The sequence below is a fragment of the Mauremys reevesii genome, linkage group 2, assembly GCF_016161935.1.
Source record: "Mauremys reevesii isolate NIE-2019 linkage group 2, ASM1616193v1, whole genome shotgun sequence".
NCBI lineage: Eukaryota > Metazoa > Chordata > Testudines > Geoemydidae > Mauremys > Mauremys reevesii.
This window is the reverse complement of record NC_052624.1, coordinates 57,970,982-57,985,811: the sequence shown is the minus strand read 5'-3', so window position 1 is coordinate 57,985,811 and position 14,830 is coordinate 57,970,982. Positions and strand designations below refer to the sequence as shown.

The window sequence follows — 14,830 nt, the reverse complement described above, 5'->3', positions numbered from 1 at the left end:
TTCTCTGTGTTTCACTTCTCCGTGAGTAACATGGGAATCCCCTCTCTTGCATGGTGTTGTGAGGCTAAACACAATGAAGCTTGTGTGGCACTCAGAAACTACAGTAATGGAGGCCATGTAAATAACTTAGTTATCTTAATTACAGGTCATAATCCTGTTTCTTCCTCCACCATTTTCAGTGCTTGGGTGGGGGAAAAGGGGAGCGAAAACAAAATACAATCTAAAAATGGAAACACTTTGTAAATTTTTCTGAGCATTACAAGCAATATCTACTAATGTGGTCACAGTTGATAGATGCAGATCATCCTCTTCCCATGTGGTGAGTGGTGGTGACTGGACGCAGTCCAGGCCTCCATGGCATGCTAATGCCTGCCCGCTGATGCTCAGTGTAGACAGAGCTCTGCAAATTTTGGGGCAGGAGCCAGTGGAGTAGGAGAAGGGCTGCTCTCCATGCTCTCCAAACTTTGGGGTCATGTTGCTTTGGGGGCTCACTCCCTCTTAATCTGTTTTTAGAGGTAGAATTCTTATTTGTTTTTCCTCAGCACTTACAAATGATCCAACTGCTGCTGCTGCAGCAAGGAGAGGGCTAACTGACAAAATCACCAAAGTCAATTTCCATCCGTAGACGAATCCTATAACAAGCCCTGTCAGAAACGTGGAAAAGAATTGTACAAATATACAGATCTTGTCTCCGATGCCTTCGTGGATGGTGTTAATGTCACTGTTAATTGAAAAAAGAGATTTGTTAACTTTGATGAATGCCTCCTCTTCACACATTTTTCTCTTTTGCTGGAGAGAAGCTTGTCAGAAGTTTAACTGTGCAAATCATTGGGTAGTAGGAATTTTGGACGTAGATACTGAACAGCAGCAATGGCTCTTTGTGGGGCTAGGAACTAGCAGATCACAACTCATTGTCTGTGATGTAACCTCCAGATAGACTTCTGCCATTGCTACCCCTGCTCATTCACACGTGACCCAATTCATTTATGCAATATCCAAAAGGAATAATCCATTAAAAAAAATCACCCCAAAACCTTTACATTACATTTTCCTCTAAGTTCCCCTATGTATCCAATCTTCTTCAATTTTGTTATTAGATTTTAAGATCTTTGAGGCAAGAAATATCTCCTTTTTCCATCCTATACAGTGACAAGTTCAGCGTTAGTAAATTATTATTTGGAAAATCATTGTGTGTCATGCTAATTTTCTCTTGCTATTTACAGATGTGGTAACTAGGATTGGTGAAATTCAAGCCTCTCTCATTCCCTTCAGGATTCACATCTTACGAAAACTGGGCATATCCCTCCTGCTAATATTAAATCTGGAGAAACTCTGATCATACTTTCCTTTGAATCCCTGCACCAGGGACCTGATCCAAAGATTCCTAAGGATTTTAATTGGTTTTGGATCAGGTTCAAAATGATAACACAGTGCACATAACTATCAGTGCAGTTTCATTTCATACAATGTCAGGGTTTTCAGTGTTTGTAAACTAGCTGGAGACAGCAGAGCTGTTTATCTACAGTAGTTTGCAAAATAGCTCATAGACACTACAAAACCAATGTCAGAGGAGTAAGATATTGCATTTCATGGCATACGCCCTCGCAATGGAAATGTCACTGAAACCCTGAAAGTGAAGTGAAAAATGGTAACAAATTCCTCCCTCAGATAGGAGAAATATTTTGGGTCTTAGCTAAAAAGGTTTCCTGGAAATTCCCTGTAGCTAATTCTATAAACGTAAACATCAGACTCAGATAAATAGAGCTTTCTCACTCCATCAGTCGGGTGTTCAACGTTCCAATCTGGCTGGTATCAAACCAAGCCATCTCCTGGTGAAGTATGGCGAAAAAAAACTTTTGTCGGATTCTTGCTGTCTGTCTTGCAGCTGAGGTCAGAAATGTCCAGACTTGGATGGTGCTCAGTATCACTACAGCAAAGGCAATACCCACATAGTAGTAGGCAAACCTGTAGTAAAATAGTAAAAGTCCATAATGTCAATTGCATCTTGCAAGATAAGTTAGATGCATCAGGTCACATTCAACCCTGCTGAAGCCAATGGGATGTAATTGAGGGACAAATTTGGCTTACAGTCTAATGGACAAAAAAAATATAGAAACTACACTGTGCTATTCTTATGAAAATAATTGCAGAGGTTCTTACCTGGTCATTTCAGCTTCTATATCCAAACCTGGCATTGCTGGGCAAGTAGAGCTACTATTCATCACAGCTGAAAGATTAACTGTAACAAAGAAAATTATTCAGTTTTATTAGAACAGGCATAAAACAAATCATGGCGGTTTTAGGCCATAATCGTATGGATGTTTTGCATGACACTACACTCCCTGCAACAGGGCTGTAGATTTATAACTTTCATGGTGTCCATCATCCTTCTAGTGGAGGATCAAACAGGGCAAACTTCTGAGTCAGCTCAGAGGGTTACTGTAGAGTGATGTCATGGATTTAGCTCATTACGTCAAAGGGCACCGGCCAGATCATAGCTTCATCTCATCTGGCCTTCAGATTCCAACAGTGGCCAATATCTGATTTTTCAGAAGTTGATAACTCCCCCTTCTACCTCACACAAGGCAAAATTCATCCAGGCAGACACCATAAGGCCGACTTTTATGCACCACTTAGGTTCCACCCAAGTCTCAAAACTGGGCCCAAGTGGGTCCAAGTGGTAGCTCAGCCTTTTGCTGGCTATCTGCAAAAAGTGTAAATTCCACTAATAATGCACCTAACCAACTGTGCAAAACTGTTCAGACCTGGGAGAAATAGCAGACCCCTTCCAGGTGTCAGCACATATATTTTAGGGTAAGTTATGATTGCCCTTATCATAAGCTTAGCTCATATAGAGGAAAAATAAAAATAATGGTCCTATTTTGTTGTTTTAAAAGTCCAATCACAGATCTTGATTTGGTGACCTCCTGGAACAGTGAATTCCATGGATTAACTACAAGCTATAGAAAGTAGTAAATCGTTTTACAGTTACCAAATGTACTGCTCTATAATTTATCTAGAGTCTAGTTTGCTACTGTACTATACAGCAGGGTAAAAGGGAAGGACTGCTCAGAATTCACTAAGCTTTTCGTAGCTTTTAACACCACAGCAGCACTCCATCCTGAACCTCTGCCAATCCAGTAAATAAGAGACCCTAACAAATATTTTCAGAAGTTGAACAAACTTTATTTACCTGAAGATACATTTACTGCTTGGCCAATCATCACAAAGCTGTTTGTCATCTCTCCAGTGACAACGATAATAAGTGGCAGCCCTGTTCCATTTGCAACAGCTGCAATCAAGCCTATTATCATCAAAATGATATCCAGCCAATCGGCATACGCAAACTACATTAATATAAAGAAAAAGGAATTAATTGCAGGTTGACAAATTCACATAATTGTGACAATATCCTACTAAGAACTCCACCAGAGAGGTCCTTTGGGGCCATCTGCCTGTCCCAAGTCAGGGCAAAGGAGGAGGGTTGGGCGTGGGGCTAGCAACTCCACCCCGTAAAAATCAGCTTGCTACAGAAACGCCAACAATAGAGTTAACAGAGACTTTTAGCCTGGAAAAAGAAGGGTCTTCAACTCGAAGACGCATGACGCTGGGTGGTGAAAGCCGCGAGGAAGCCACTAAGCCGATCACCCTTCTTACAACCAGGAGGATTACCATCGGCACATGGAACGTGAGGACCATGTACGAGTCAGGAAAGACGGCGCAGGTTGCAGCAGAGATGAGGAGCAACAACCTGACCCTACTAGGCATTAGCGAGACAAGATGGACGCAAGCTGGACAGAGACGACTGTTGACAGGAGAGCTGTTGCTGTATTCAGGACATGAAGAGAGCAACGCACCCCACACACAGGGAGTAGGCTTCATGATGTCCAAACAGGCACAGAGAGCACTGATTGGTTGGGAGGCACATGGTCCCAGGATCATCACAGCATCCTTCAGAACTAAAATGAAGAGGATTAAGATGAATGTTGTTCAGTGCTACGCTCCAACCAATGACAGTGAAGAGGAGGACAAAGACTACTTTTACAACAGACTCCAGAAAATATTAGAGACTCTCCCAGACAAAGACATTACCATCCTTATGGGAGACTTTAATGCCAAAATTGGACCTGATAACACAGGATACGAACAAGTCATGGGGACCCACGCTCTGGGAGAGATGAGTGAGAATGAAGAGAGATTTGTGGATCTGTGTGTACTTAACAACCTGGTCATAGGAGGCAGCATCTTTCCTCACAAGCAGATCCACAAGAGTACCTGGGTATCGCCAGCAGGCATGACAGAAAACCAGATCGACCATGTCTGCATTAGCAAGAAGTTCAGAAGATCCTTGCAGGACGTTAGAGTTAGAAGAGGAGCAGACGTGGCGTCCGACCATCACTTAGTGGTGGCCAGATTGAAGCTGAAGCTGAAGAAGAACTGGATAGACACGTCAGACAGAAGAGCGAAGTACAACGTCAACCTTCTGAAGGACCATAAGACCAAGGAAGATTTTGGATTGACGCTGAAGAATAAGTTTTCAGTACTACAGGATCGGTCTGAGGAAGAGGAAGACAGTGTACTCAACAGATGGCAGAAAGTGAGAGACACGCTTAGGTCAGCATGCCAGGAAGTGCTTGGAATTAAGAAACACCAGCAGAAAGAGTGGATCACAGCAGAGTCCTTGACTAAGATAGAAGACAGAAAGAAGAAGAAGGCAGCAGTCAACAACAGCAGGACTAGAGCAGCAAAGGCCAAAGCTCAAAAAGAGTATGCTGAAGCCCACAGAGCAGTGAAGAGGAATATTAGGAAGGACAAGAGAGATTATGTGGATGGACTGGCAGCAGAAGCAGAGCAGGCAGCATACAGCGGTAACATGAAACAGCTGTACGATACTACCAAGTGACTGTCTGGAAAGTTCAGCAAGCCAGAACGTCCCATTAAAGACAAGCAGGGAAAGTCTATAACAGGAATAGAACAACAGATGAACAGATGGGCGGAGCACTTTGAGGAACTCCTGAACAGACCAGCACCACCAAATCCACCAGACATCGACCCAGCCAACGAGGACCTCCCAATCAATTGCGATAAACCAAGCAGAGCCGAGATCAGAAAAGCCATCACCATGATGAAGAACAGTAAGGCGGCTGGACCTGACGACATCCCAGCAGAGGCCCTGAAAGCAGACCTGGATACTTCAGTGGAAATGCTGTACCCCCTCTTTGAGAAGATATGGGAAGAAGAAGTGATTCCGGCTGACTGGAAAGAGGGATATCTCATCAAAATCCCCAAGAAAGGAGACCTCAGCAACTGTGCCAACTATAGAGGAATCACACTCCTGTCGGTGCCAGGGAAGGTCTTCAACCGAGTCCTCTTAGAGAGAATGAAGGATGCCGTCGATCCACAGCTACGAGATGAACAGGCAGGTTTCCGGCAGAACAGATCATGCACGGACCAGATAGCAACGCTCCGCATCATAGTCGAGCAGTCTATGGAGTGGAACTCCTCGTTGTACATCAACTTTGTTGACTATGAGAAAGCGTTCGATAGCGTGGATCGAGAGACCCTCTGGAAGCTCCTTCGGCACTATGGCATCCCAGCAAAGGTGGTCAACCTGATCAAGAACTCATACGACGGCATACACTGTAGAGTGATCCATGGAGGGCAGCTCACAAACAGCTTCCAGGTGCGAACCGGAGTCAGACAGGGATGCTTGTTGTCACCACTTCTCTTTCTTCTCGTCATTGATTGGATTATGAAGACATCCACTTACGAGCGTAGGAACGGAATCCAGTGGACGTTGTGGACCCAGCTTGATGACCTGGACTTTGCCAACGACCTTGCACTCCTTTCACACAGTAAACAGCAGATGCAAGAGAAGACCAACGTAGTGGCAGCCACGTCATCACAGGTTGGCCTCAACATCCACAAGGACAAGACCAAGATCCTTAGGATCAATTCCATCAGCAACGACCCAGTCACACTGAATGGACGCCCCCTGGAAGAAGTACAGTCCTTCACCTACCTAGGTAGCATCATCGACCAGCAGGGTGGCACAGACGCAGACATCAAAGTAAGGATTGGTAAGGCAAGAGCAGCCTTCTTACAGCTCAAGAACATCTGGAGCTCCAGAGAGCTGTCTTTGGCAATAAAGATTCGACTGTTCAACTCCAACGTGAAATCAGTCCTACTGTATGGAGCTGAAACCTGGAGGACAACCAAAACAACCACCAGGAAGATCCAGACCTTCATTAATAGCTGCCTCAGAAGGATTCTCCAGATCCGCTGGCCAGACACCATCAGTAACATCCATCTCTTGGAGAGGACCCGTCAACTCCCAGCAGAGGAAGAAATTAGAAGGAGAAGGTGGGGCTGGATAGGACATACACTACGCAAGCAGCCAACCAACATCACCAGACAGGCACTGCGGTGGAACCCCCAAGGCAAGCGGAAAAGAGGCCGCCCAAGAAATACCTGGCGACGCGACCTTCAGGTTGATAGCAAAAAAATGGGCTATACCTGGAACCAGCTAGAACGAATGGCCCAGGATAGAAGACTCTGGAGATCTGTGGTTGGCGGCCCATACCCCGGTTGGGGTGACGGGCATGAATGAATGAATGATGATCCTACTAAGACACACAGAATAGGATTTGTTTTTACATAGCACTAGTCACAATTTGGGTACCCCAAAGCACTTTATGAAGCAATGAATTAGGTACTGTGAAGGCAACCACAACACTTGGGATGCACTTTGAAAAAGCTTACACACAGTTTTAGGCCAGTTTTTATTGAGGGACTTAGGACATGTTGGAGGATGAATCCCCTAATCCGCAGAAAAAAGAATGTATCTAACATCACCTGTGCAACTCACTGCCTCCCTGGGTGCATTCTACTACATCCCATATTTACTCAGTGCATTGAAAATGTAAACAAGAACAGGTAGTTGACAAACATTTGGCTGCTGCCTACCAATAGAAATGGGTACGTAGCAGTTATCACATTTAAGAAAAACACAGCCCTTGTTTCCCTGGATAATTCATGAGACATTATGCACGAATGATAAAATTATCTCCAGTTGAGAGACCCAGGGCAAGGCCCTACTTACCGCACATGCTTCACTTCAGTCCTTAACATGGGTGAATTTCACTCCGTCATGGTGCTAGTGCTGAAACATCGTCAAGCACTGGCAGTTAGCTGCGGGGGGAACTTTGCACAACAGGCCGTATTTTTAATGAGGGAAGCCTGAGATCAACACACAAAAATGGCTGTACGGCAATACTAAGTTTTGCACAGACCTCTTTCTTCTCTTCTGAAATGCAGTGTTGTGGTTGCATATTAGTCTGTTACCATAACGTACAACAGGCAAAGAAAAGGAACAATGAGAAATATAAATCAAACCAATAAACTATGCACTAACCAATTTCAAAATGCCAACCATCTTTTCCTTTGACTCCTCATTTTTCTTTCTAAAGAGATTAATGCAAAATTAATCCAGACCCTTTCTTGAAAGGCAGGGCAAGAAATTTAACAGCGTATTAAAATCAAGGAACCCCTACTTTTTCTTGTTTTTCTGTAACTGGTCATTTTGCTCAGGTTTTTCATCATGTTGGAAAGCAGGATTGTCATAGTCATTACTTGCAGATTCTGTGGAGGGGAAAGTAGGTTTTGCTTTCACAAATAGTAAGGTCTTTTAAGTCAGCTTCTTATGAAGCACATTACATCCCTTTCTGAATTACACTGGTCTACAATTTTGGAGAAGTCGTCTGCTTCAGAGATAAAATGTTCTATTTATTATGTATTTTGATGTGCTGAATTCAAATATGACAATTAAAACAACTGATTGGCTACTGTTTCTAAGATATTTAAGTTTTTACATTTTATGTCTATGTATATTGTGTAGATAGTAGAGTTTTAATCATAAATTGTAAACCTAGGTCTTTTCATGTGTTTATGGTTGCTTTACATGATAATATTTCACCTGTCCTTTTTATGTAACACTTTAAAAATCAGCAAAAGGGTTATATAACTAAAATTTATTATGAAACAAAAAGCAAAAAACTATTATGTACATAGTTTAGTCCTATTCAGTGTCTACTCGGCGCTTCTTGGCTTGTCTCTTGTATCGGCGCACCAAAACGGTTGATTTTTTTAAAGCAGGAAACATACATTTTTCTCATGCTCTTGAAACAGCTCATAACTTTCAATATTTTCCTCCCCAAAAATCATATCCAAGCTGAGAACAAAGATCATTTTCAGCCCAAAAACTAATTTTAAGGGAAGTCATTAAAGATTAACTTGGGCCTCAGTCTTGCAAAAACTGAGGGAATGCCTAAGTGTGTGTCTACACTAGAAGTGCTGCAGTGGCACAGCTGAAGCTATGCTCTCTGTAGCATATACACTTACTACAATGGCGGAAGGGATTAGTGAATCCACCTGCTACGTTGCTGGAAGAGTTCTTCTGTCAACCTAATGGTGCCTACACTGGGGCTTAGGTCGGCTTACCTATGTTTCACAAGAGCATGAATTTTTCACACCTCTGAGAAATGTAGCTAGGTGGACCTAACTTTTAGGTGTAGACCAGGCCTTTGTCTTTGCAGGATTGGGGCCTTAGAGTGGAACAGGCATCTTAGTATTTGTTGGTGTTTCAGTGTTACCTACTGGCCTCAACCCTACTGTGCTATGGCTGCACAAACACAAGCAAAAAAAAGAGGATCTCCACCCAAAAGAGTTTATAATTAAGGAATAAGATGAGAAATAAGTGGATGAAAGAAACAGACAGAGGAATCACAATGGAATAGTGAGGTGACTGTGAACTAAAGGATAAAAGATGGTCACAACACACCAGCTATCTATCCTATCTCAACCTGAACTGTAACTACTGTGTTTTCCATCACTAGTTTTTAGAACGTGTTTGTAGAGACTTATAGGACACTATTATGTTTGTTTTGATTATATAACAACTCAAATGCAGTTAACTGGTTCCTGACTCACATACTGGAGCGTATATCAAGGGGTAGCCATGTTAGTCTGTATCCACAAACACAACAGGGAGTCTGGTGGCACCTTAAAAACTAACAGATTTATTTGGGCATAAGCTTTCGTGGGTAAAAAACCTCACTTCTTCAGATGCATAGTGGAGCACTTGCACACTTAGACCCCATTGCTGATGCATGTAAATAACTTTAGGCATGTGAGCGGCCACATTGAAACTCAGTGGGACTACTCATGTGCATAAATGCTCGCAGGATGGGAGCCGTAGTTATTTTCAAACTAGAGTGACTCACTAGGCACACCAGGGTCACTTAAGCTGGTAGAAAAGCCACACAGAGCTATGCCCAGGTAGTGCTGTGATTAAGTTAAAAGAGAATATGTGTATTCAGTGCTAGCTACGAATATTTTCTGAATGCTGTTTCCTCCAGACAGATCCCCAAGAAGGGTCCATACTCGCTGGGTAGACACCACAGAAGAAAGCTTAATAGCCAGAGCAGCATGATTTGTGGAGGACGATGGGAGGGCTGATCTGTTTTTCCATAGAAATCCCTCATGGCTCCCAGACAAGTTTCAAAATGTGGCTTAGTTTCGTGGCAATGGAGTACATCCTTCCAACAACTAGCCTAACATTCAAAAGAAGAAACAACTAACTGAAAAACTTACTAGGATTAGGTGGTTCTTTTTCTGTGTAATTTATGAAATCATCCTTCATTGTGTTATTCTGTTGTATGGTTATTAGACTTGCAGAAGTAAATCACTTTGGGTAAAATCTGCATACACAAGAAAACAGCGCAACATTTCAGAGACAATAGCCATTCAAAGAGTTTACATTAAGATATGTTTGTTTGTTTATTAATTGTTTGTTTCCTTTCAACAACTTTTCCTAGGGAAGAAAAAATATTTATCATTACATACTACTTTTACATCAGGGTAAATTACTTTTCTAAAGAACTATGTTCATTTTTAAAAACTAGGACAACAATGTGGCCTGCTTCCTGGGGGTACCCAGGGCTGTGGCCACCTACCCTTAGCATGAGAAAGCCTTGTCTGTGCCTGATGGGGGTCAGCTCCGCAACTCCAGTGGCCACAGGCAACACAAGCACTCCCCTCTAGGCCTAGGTAGGCCCTGCTGTCTCTTTACAGGTTAGCGATAGGCACATTCTAACCCCTGAGCTCCCTGAGCATCTCCCTGGAGTGTGAAGCCCCTGTTCCACTGCAAACTCACAGTATTCACAGATTTGCTGTTTGGAAAGGAACACTACACCCCAGCTTACTAGTTCCAGCTCCGATCACCTCTTTGCTTAACACACGACACAGATACGTTTACAGTGAAAATGAGCAAAAGTTTATTTAACAAAGTGGAGATGTAACCCCTCTTTCAGTGCTGGCTTAGTACCTGAATGCAGTGCAAACAGGAGAGGGGTACCTCACCGTTTTTGGACAGTTCCAAAATTTCGGTCACCCTGGGCTCAGTTCTCTGTGCTGCTGGTAGGTGTCTGCCTCCCCCTCCTGGCATGCTAAAGGATCAAGCTACTTGGTGGTGCTTCCAGTGAGACAAGGGATAACCACACTCAGGCTGAGGCTACAGCACTTGAACTCACAAATAATTCAAACTCACACAAGCAAACACATTAAAAACAATAACTATAAACTTTATTTAAGGACTTGACCCAAAAGAAATAGACAATCAGTTAAAATATTAAATGATTAAAATGATTAGAGATCAATAATGCTTTGTAATTACTAAAGGCTCTGCCAAGAGGCATGCTAGGTCACGTGACCACACACTCTCTCAATGTTTCTAAACAAAAGTGTCTCTTCCCACCCTCACTCCCAGTTCTCTCTGTCCCCCCATGTCTCAGGTGGTGCATGTGGAGACATGTTGCAGGACAGTAAGGAGTTGCAGTTAGAAACACACTTTATTATACTGGGAATTGGCATTGTAGATCTTTATGATCCAGATAGATGAAAATCCTTCCGCAGATGCAATGTGCCTTTAGGGTGCAAAATTACAACCCAACTGCCTATATAACTAAGTCTTGGCTACACTTGCGAGTTGGAGCGCATTAAAAGTGCCATGGGCACGCTAGCTCACTACCTGTTCACACTGGCAAGGCACGTAGAGCGCTCTGACTCCGCAGCTAGAGCACTCCTGGTACTTCACCTTGGTGAGTGGAATAAGGTTTGATGTGCACTTGCTGGAGCATTGCAGCGCCAGTGTGAACGGGGTGTTGCATTACCATGCTCTGATCAGCCTCAGGAAACATCCCATAATCCCCTTAAGTCAAGTGGCCACTCTTGTCATTGTTTTGGAATCACAGCAGAAATGCGGATATGCCCTTTCAAAGCTCTGTTTCTGACAGCCGGCATGCTTATCTGCTCCGAGACAAAGCAACCATTACTGTGGAATGCTGCTTGGGGAGGGGGAAGAGGGGGAAAGGAGGTCTGCTGCTGTCTGAACTTACAAGACAGCATGCCCCAAAGACCAACTCTCTCTCCCCCCACATACATACAACACACTCCCTGTCACACTCCACGCCACCTCCATTTGGAAAGCACATTGCAGTCACTTGCATGCTGGGACAGCTGCCCATAATGCACTGCTCCCAATGCTGCTGCAAGTACAGCAAATGTGGCCATGCCAGTGCGCTTGAAGATGTCAGTGTGGACAGACTGCAGCACTTTCCCTACTGTGCTCTCCGAAGGCTGGTTTAATTCAAAGCGCTCTACGTCTGCAAGTATAGCCAGGTCCTAATACCGGAAACCCCCTCAGGTTCCATTTCTGGCTGAGTGGTCAGGAGACTGATTCGGGCAAGCAGGTCCTGCCTAGCGATCACTGGAAATGGACAAACCGTCCATTCCCCTCTGAAACAGTGCTGACAGTCTTTAAAGCTTGGAACCTATGGGTTCTAAAATCCTGAATCTGGTGTGGGCTGGCTGCAGGACAGACAGGCTGGAAGCAGAGAATGGCAGGAGAGACAGGCTGTCTCCTCTGGTTGCTGGCAGGCGGTGAAAGGAGGATTGTCTGTGCCTGGGACTTTTCTGCAGGCTGGGGTTACAAGTTCGGCCAGTTGCTGGGCCTGGAAGTGCTGTGCTGGCAGACTGCAGGCAGACCTGCTCCTCCATCTGCTTCCCAACTGGTCTCTCCCACATGGCGGGAAAGCCGAGCTACTCATAGCCTTCCTCAGGGCCGGTGCAACCATTTAGGCAAACTAGGCGGCTGCCTAGGGCACCTAGAGGTTGGGGTCGCCTAAAAGCCCGCTCAGGCGAGGAGGTGGAGTGGAGGTGAGCTGGGGCGGGGGACGGGGCAGGGAAGGCCACCCACAGTAACTGGGGAGGGGTACACAGGGGAACCGCTCCCCACCCCAGATCACCTCCACTTTGCCTCCTCTGTTGAACACACAGCCCCCACTCTAATTCTCCTCCAATCGGCGGCACAAGCCTGAGAGTGGAGGAGAATTAGAGTAGAGCCGGTGTGCTCAGCGGAGGAGGCGGAGCCGAGGTGAGCTGGGACGGGCTCCCCAGGCAGGGTTAGCTGCCGCGGCAGAGGGGGGCTCCCCGGGCGGGGTGAGCTGCCGCGCCGGGAGCAGGGGAGTCTCCCCGGGCAGGGTTAGCAGTCATGGCAGGGGCAGGGGAGTCTCCCCGGGTGGGGTTAGCTGCTGCAGAGGGGGGGTTGCTGCTGCGGAGGGGGCTTCCGGGCAGGGGTTGGCGGGCTCCCCAGGTGGGGGGCTGGGTTAGCTGCCGTGGGGGGGGTGGGGTTAGCTGGGGGGGTGGCCCAAGGTGGAAGTTTCGCCTCAGGCATGAAACTTCCTTGCTTGGCCTTCCTCCTGCTTTCCTCCTGCACCGGCCCTGGCCTTCCTCCTGCTTTCCAAGGCCTCCAGGGCTCCGGGGGTGATTTAAAGGGCCAGGGGCTCCTGGCCACCTACCACTACTGCCCTGGGCCCTTTAAATCACCAACCAAGTCCCACTGCCAGAGCACCTGGGGTAATGGCAGCAGCCCAGGGATCTGGCAATGATTTAAAGGGCCAGAGGCTCGAGGGCGCAGTGGAGCCCCAGGCCCTTTAAATCACCGATGGACCATGGGGGATCCCGGCTGCTGCCAGTACCCCAGGGCTCAGGCGGAGATTTAAAGGGCCCAGGGCTCCACTGCGGTAGCGGCGGCAGATGTAGTGTATTAAATTGATCTCTGCAGCAAGGTGCTACTTACAGTGCACTGAGCATACTCAGTACATCTGCTGAAACCACTGCCCTTCACCCTGCCCTTATTAGCTATAAGATTCTGCGGTCTGCTTTTCACAGGGGTTAAAAACTGGCAAAGGAGGCGAATCGGAGTGGGGGGTGGCCAGGGTCTGAGAAGAGGGTGGAAATTGACTGGTCGGGCGGGGGGTCAAGCAGCTGGTGGCAGGATTAGGAGAGGGGCTACAGGGCAAAATCAGGGCTAGGGGGGAGAAACAGGAGTTAAGTTTGGAGTGAGGTGCTGGCAGAAGGTGTCAGAGGGCAAAATCCGGCACAGGCAGGGGCACAGGGTGTAACCGTTACCCCAATGGCATTGAGACACCCATGTTTGCAAAAATGGTGTGGGGCAAAGGGGCTTTTTTTATTTCCCCTCTCACAGACAGCACCTCTCAGCATCGGCTTCCCGGGGCTGGGTTCTTAAAGGCACAGGCATCCTAGTACCTAGTCAATGCAACTCCTCTTTGACTGATCTAACCTACTGTCTACACTACAAAGTTCAAAGCGCTGCCGTGGGTGCCAGTGCTCCTGGTAATCCACCTTGAGGAGGGGATTAGCTCCGGGCAGTGTCCACACTAGCGCTTTAAAGCGCTCAAACTTGCTGTGCTTGGAGGGGGGTGATTTTTCACACCCCTGAGCCATCAAGTTAGAGCGTTTTAACTTGCCAGTGTAGTATCTGATTTCATAGCATCTCCTAGCAGTTGTCTTATCTGTTGCTGGAATTCCCTGAATTTTTTAATTTATTTTTTTCTTCTCATTTTAGAGCTGACTGAATTTCTGGCCTAGTGTCAAAACTTTGTTTTGAGTCAATCCACCAATGGGGATTGCATTTTTTGCAACTGTTTTTTTTCCACTCAGTCTAGCCCTTAGTGTTTTTCCGCATGCCATTGTGTACAACTTGATTCTCAAATATTCAGTAAAGGCAGTATATTATCTCCTATGACGTACTGCCATCGTGGGTCAGACCAATAGTCCGCCTAATCTAGTATCCTGTCTTGTAACAGTGGCCAGTGCCAGGTGCAAATTTGGGAATGATCAGACCAGGCAATGACTCAGTGAACCATCCCATTGTCCACTCCCAGCATGAGTTATACACCCTTGAGTCAAGAAATTTTAATAAATAAATGATTTTTTTTATGTGCCTCTTTGTTCTTGAGCCTGTAGGGTGCAGTAAGGCCAGTTCCAGTGCCTTGAGCCTAAACACCTGAATGAATCTTAGGGCTGGTCTATGTTGCGGGGGGTGGGGGGCATACATCTAAGATACACAACTTCAGCTACACTATTCGTGTAGCCGAAGTCGAAGTATCTTTAGTTCAACTTAGCTGGCCGTCCTCACGGCGGCAAGTCGACTGTCGCGGCTTCCCTGTCGACTCTGCTTACTCCTCCTGCCTAGGTGGAATACGGGCGTCTATTCGGGGATTGATTTATTGTGTCTAGATCGATTACTACCCGCCGATCCGGCGGGTAGTGTAGACTTGGCCTTAGACTACCCTCATACAGTTCCTGTTACCTCTCCCAAACATTGCATATACTGTGGCAGAGCTCTGACCTTGCTCCTGTGGGTCCTGCGCTTCTAGGCGGTTTATGCTTAGCCTCAGTGGCTCACTGT

At 45.9% G+C, this 14,830-nt stretch overlaps 1 protein-coding gene across 3 annotated transcripts in view; it reads right to left on the bottom strand.

The window, feature by feature from the left end:
• Positions 1-14,830, bottom strand: part of LOC120397906 (ATP-dependent translocase ABCB1-like) — a 91,932-nt gene that overhangs the window by 59,362 nt on the left and 17,740 nt on the right. For all 3 annotated transcript variants that reach the window (XM_039524603.1, XM_039524601.1, XM_039524602.1), the window contains exons 2-8: positions 9,652-9,758; positions 7,554-7,641; positions 7,415-7,463; positions 3,194-3,347; positions 2,161-2,239; positions 1,774-1,965; positions 550-721 (exon numbers count right to left, since the gene is read on the bottom strand). In XM_039524603.1, the coding sequence (XP_039380537.1) occupies positions 550-721; positions 1,774-1,965; positions 2,161-2,239; positions 3,194-3,347; positions 7,415-7,463; positions 7,554-7,641; positions 9,652-9,700 (783 nt within the window). In that variant the 5' untranslated portion in view covers positions 9,701-9,758. The remainder of the gene's footprint in view (positions 1-549; positions 722-1,773; positions 1,966-2,160; positions 2,240-3,193; positions 3,348-7,414; positions 7,464-7,553; positions 7,642-9,651; positions 9,759-14,830) is intronic.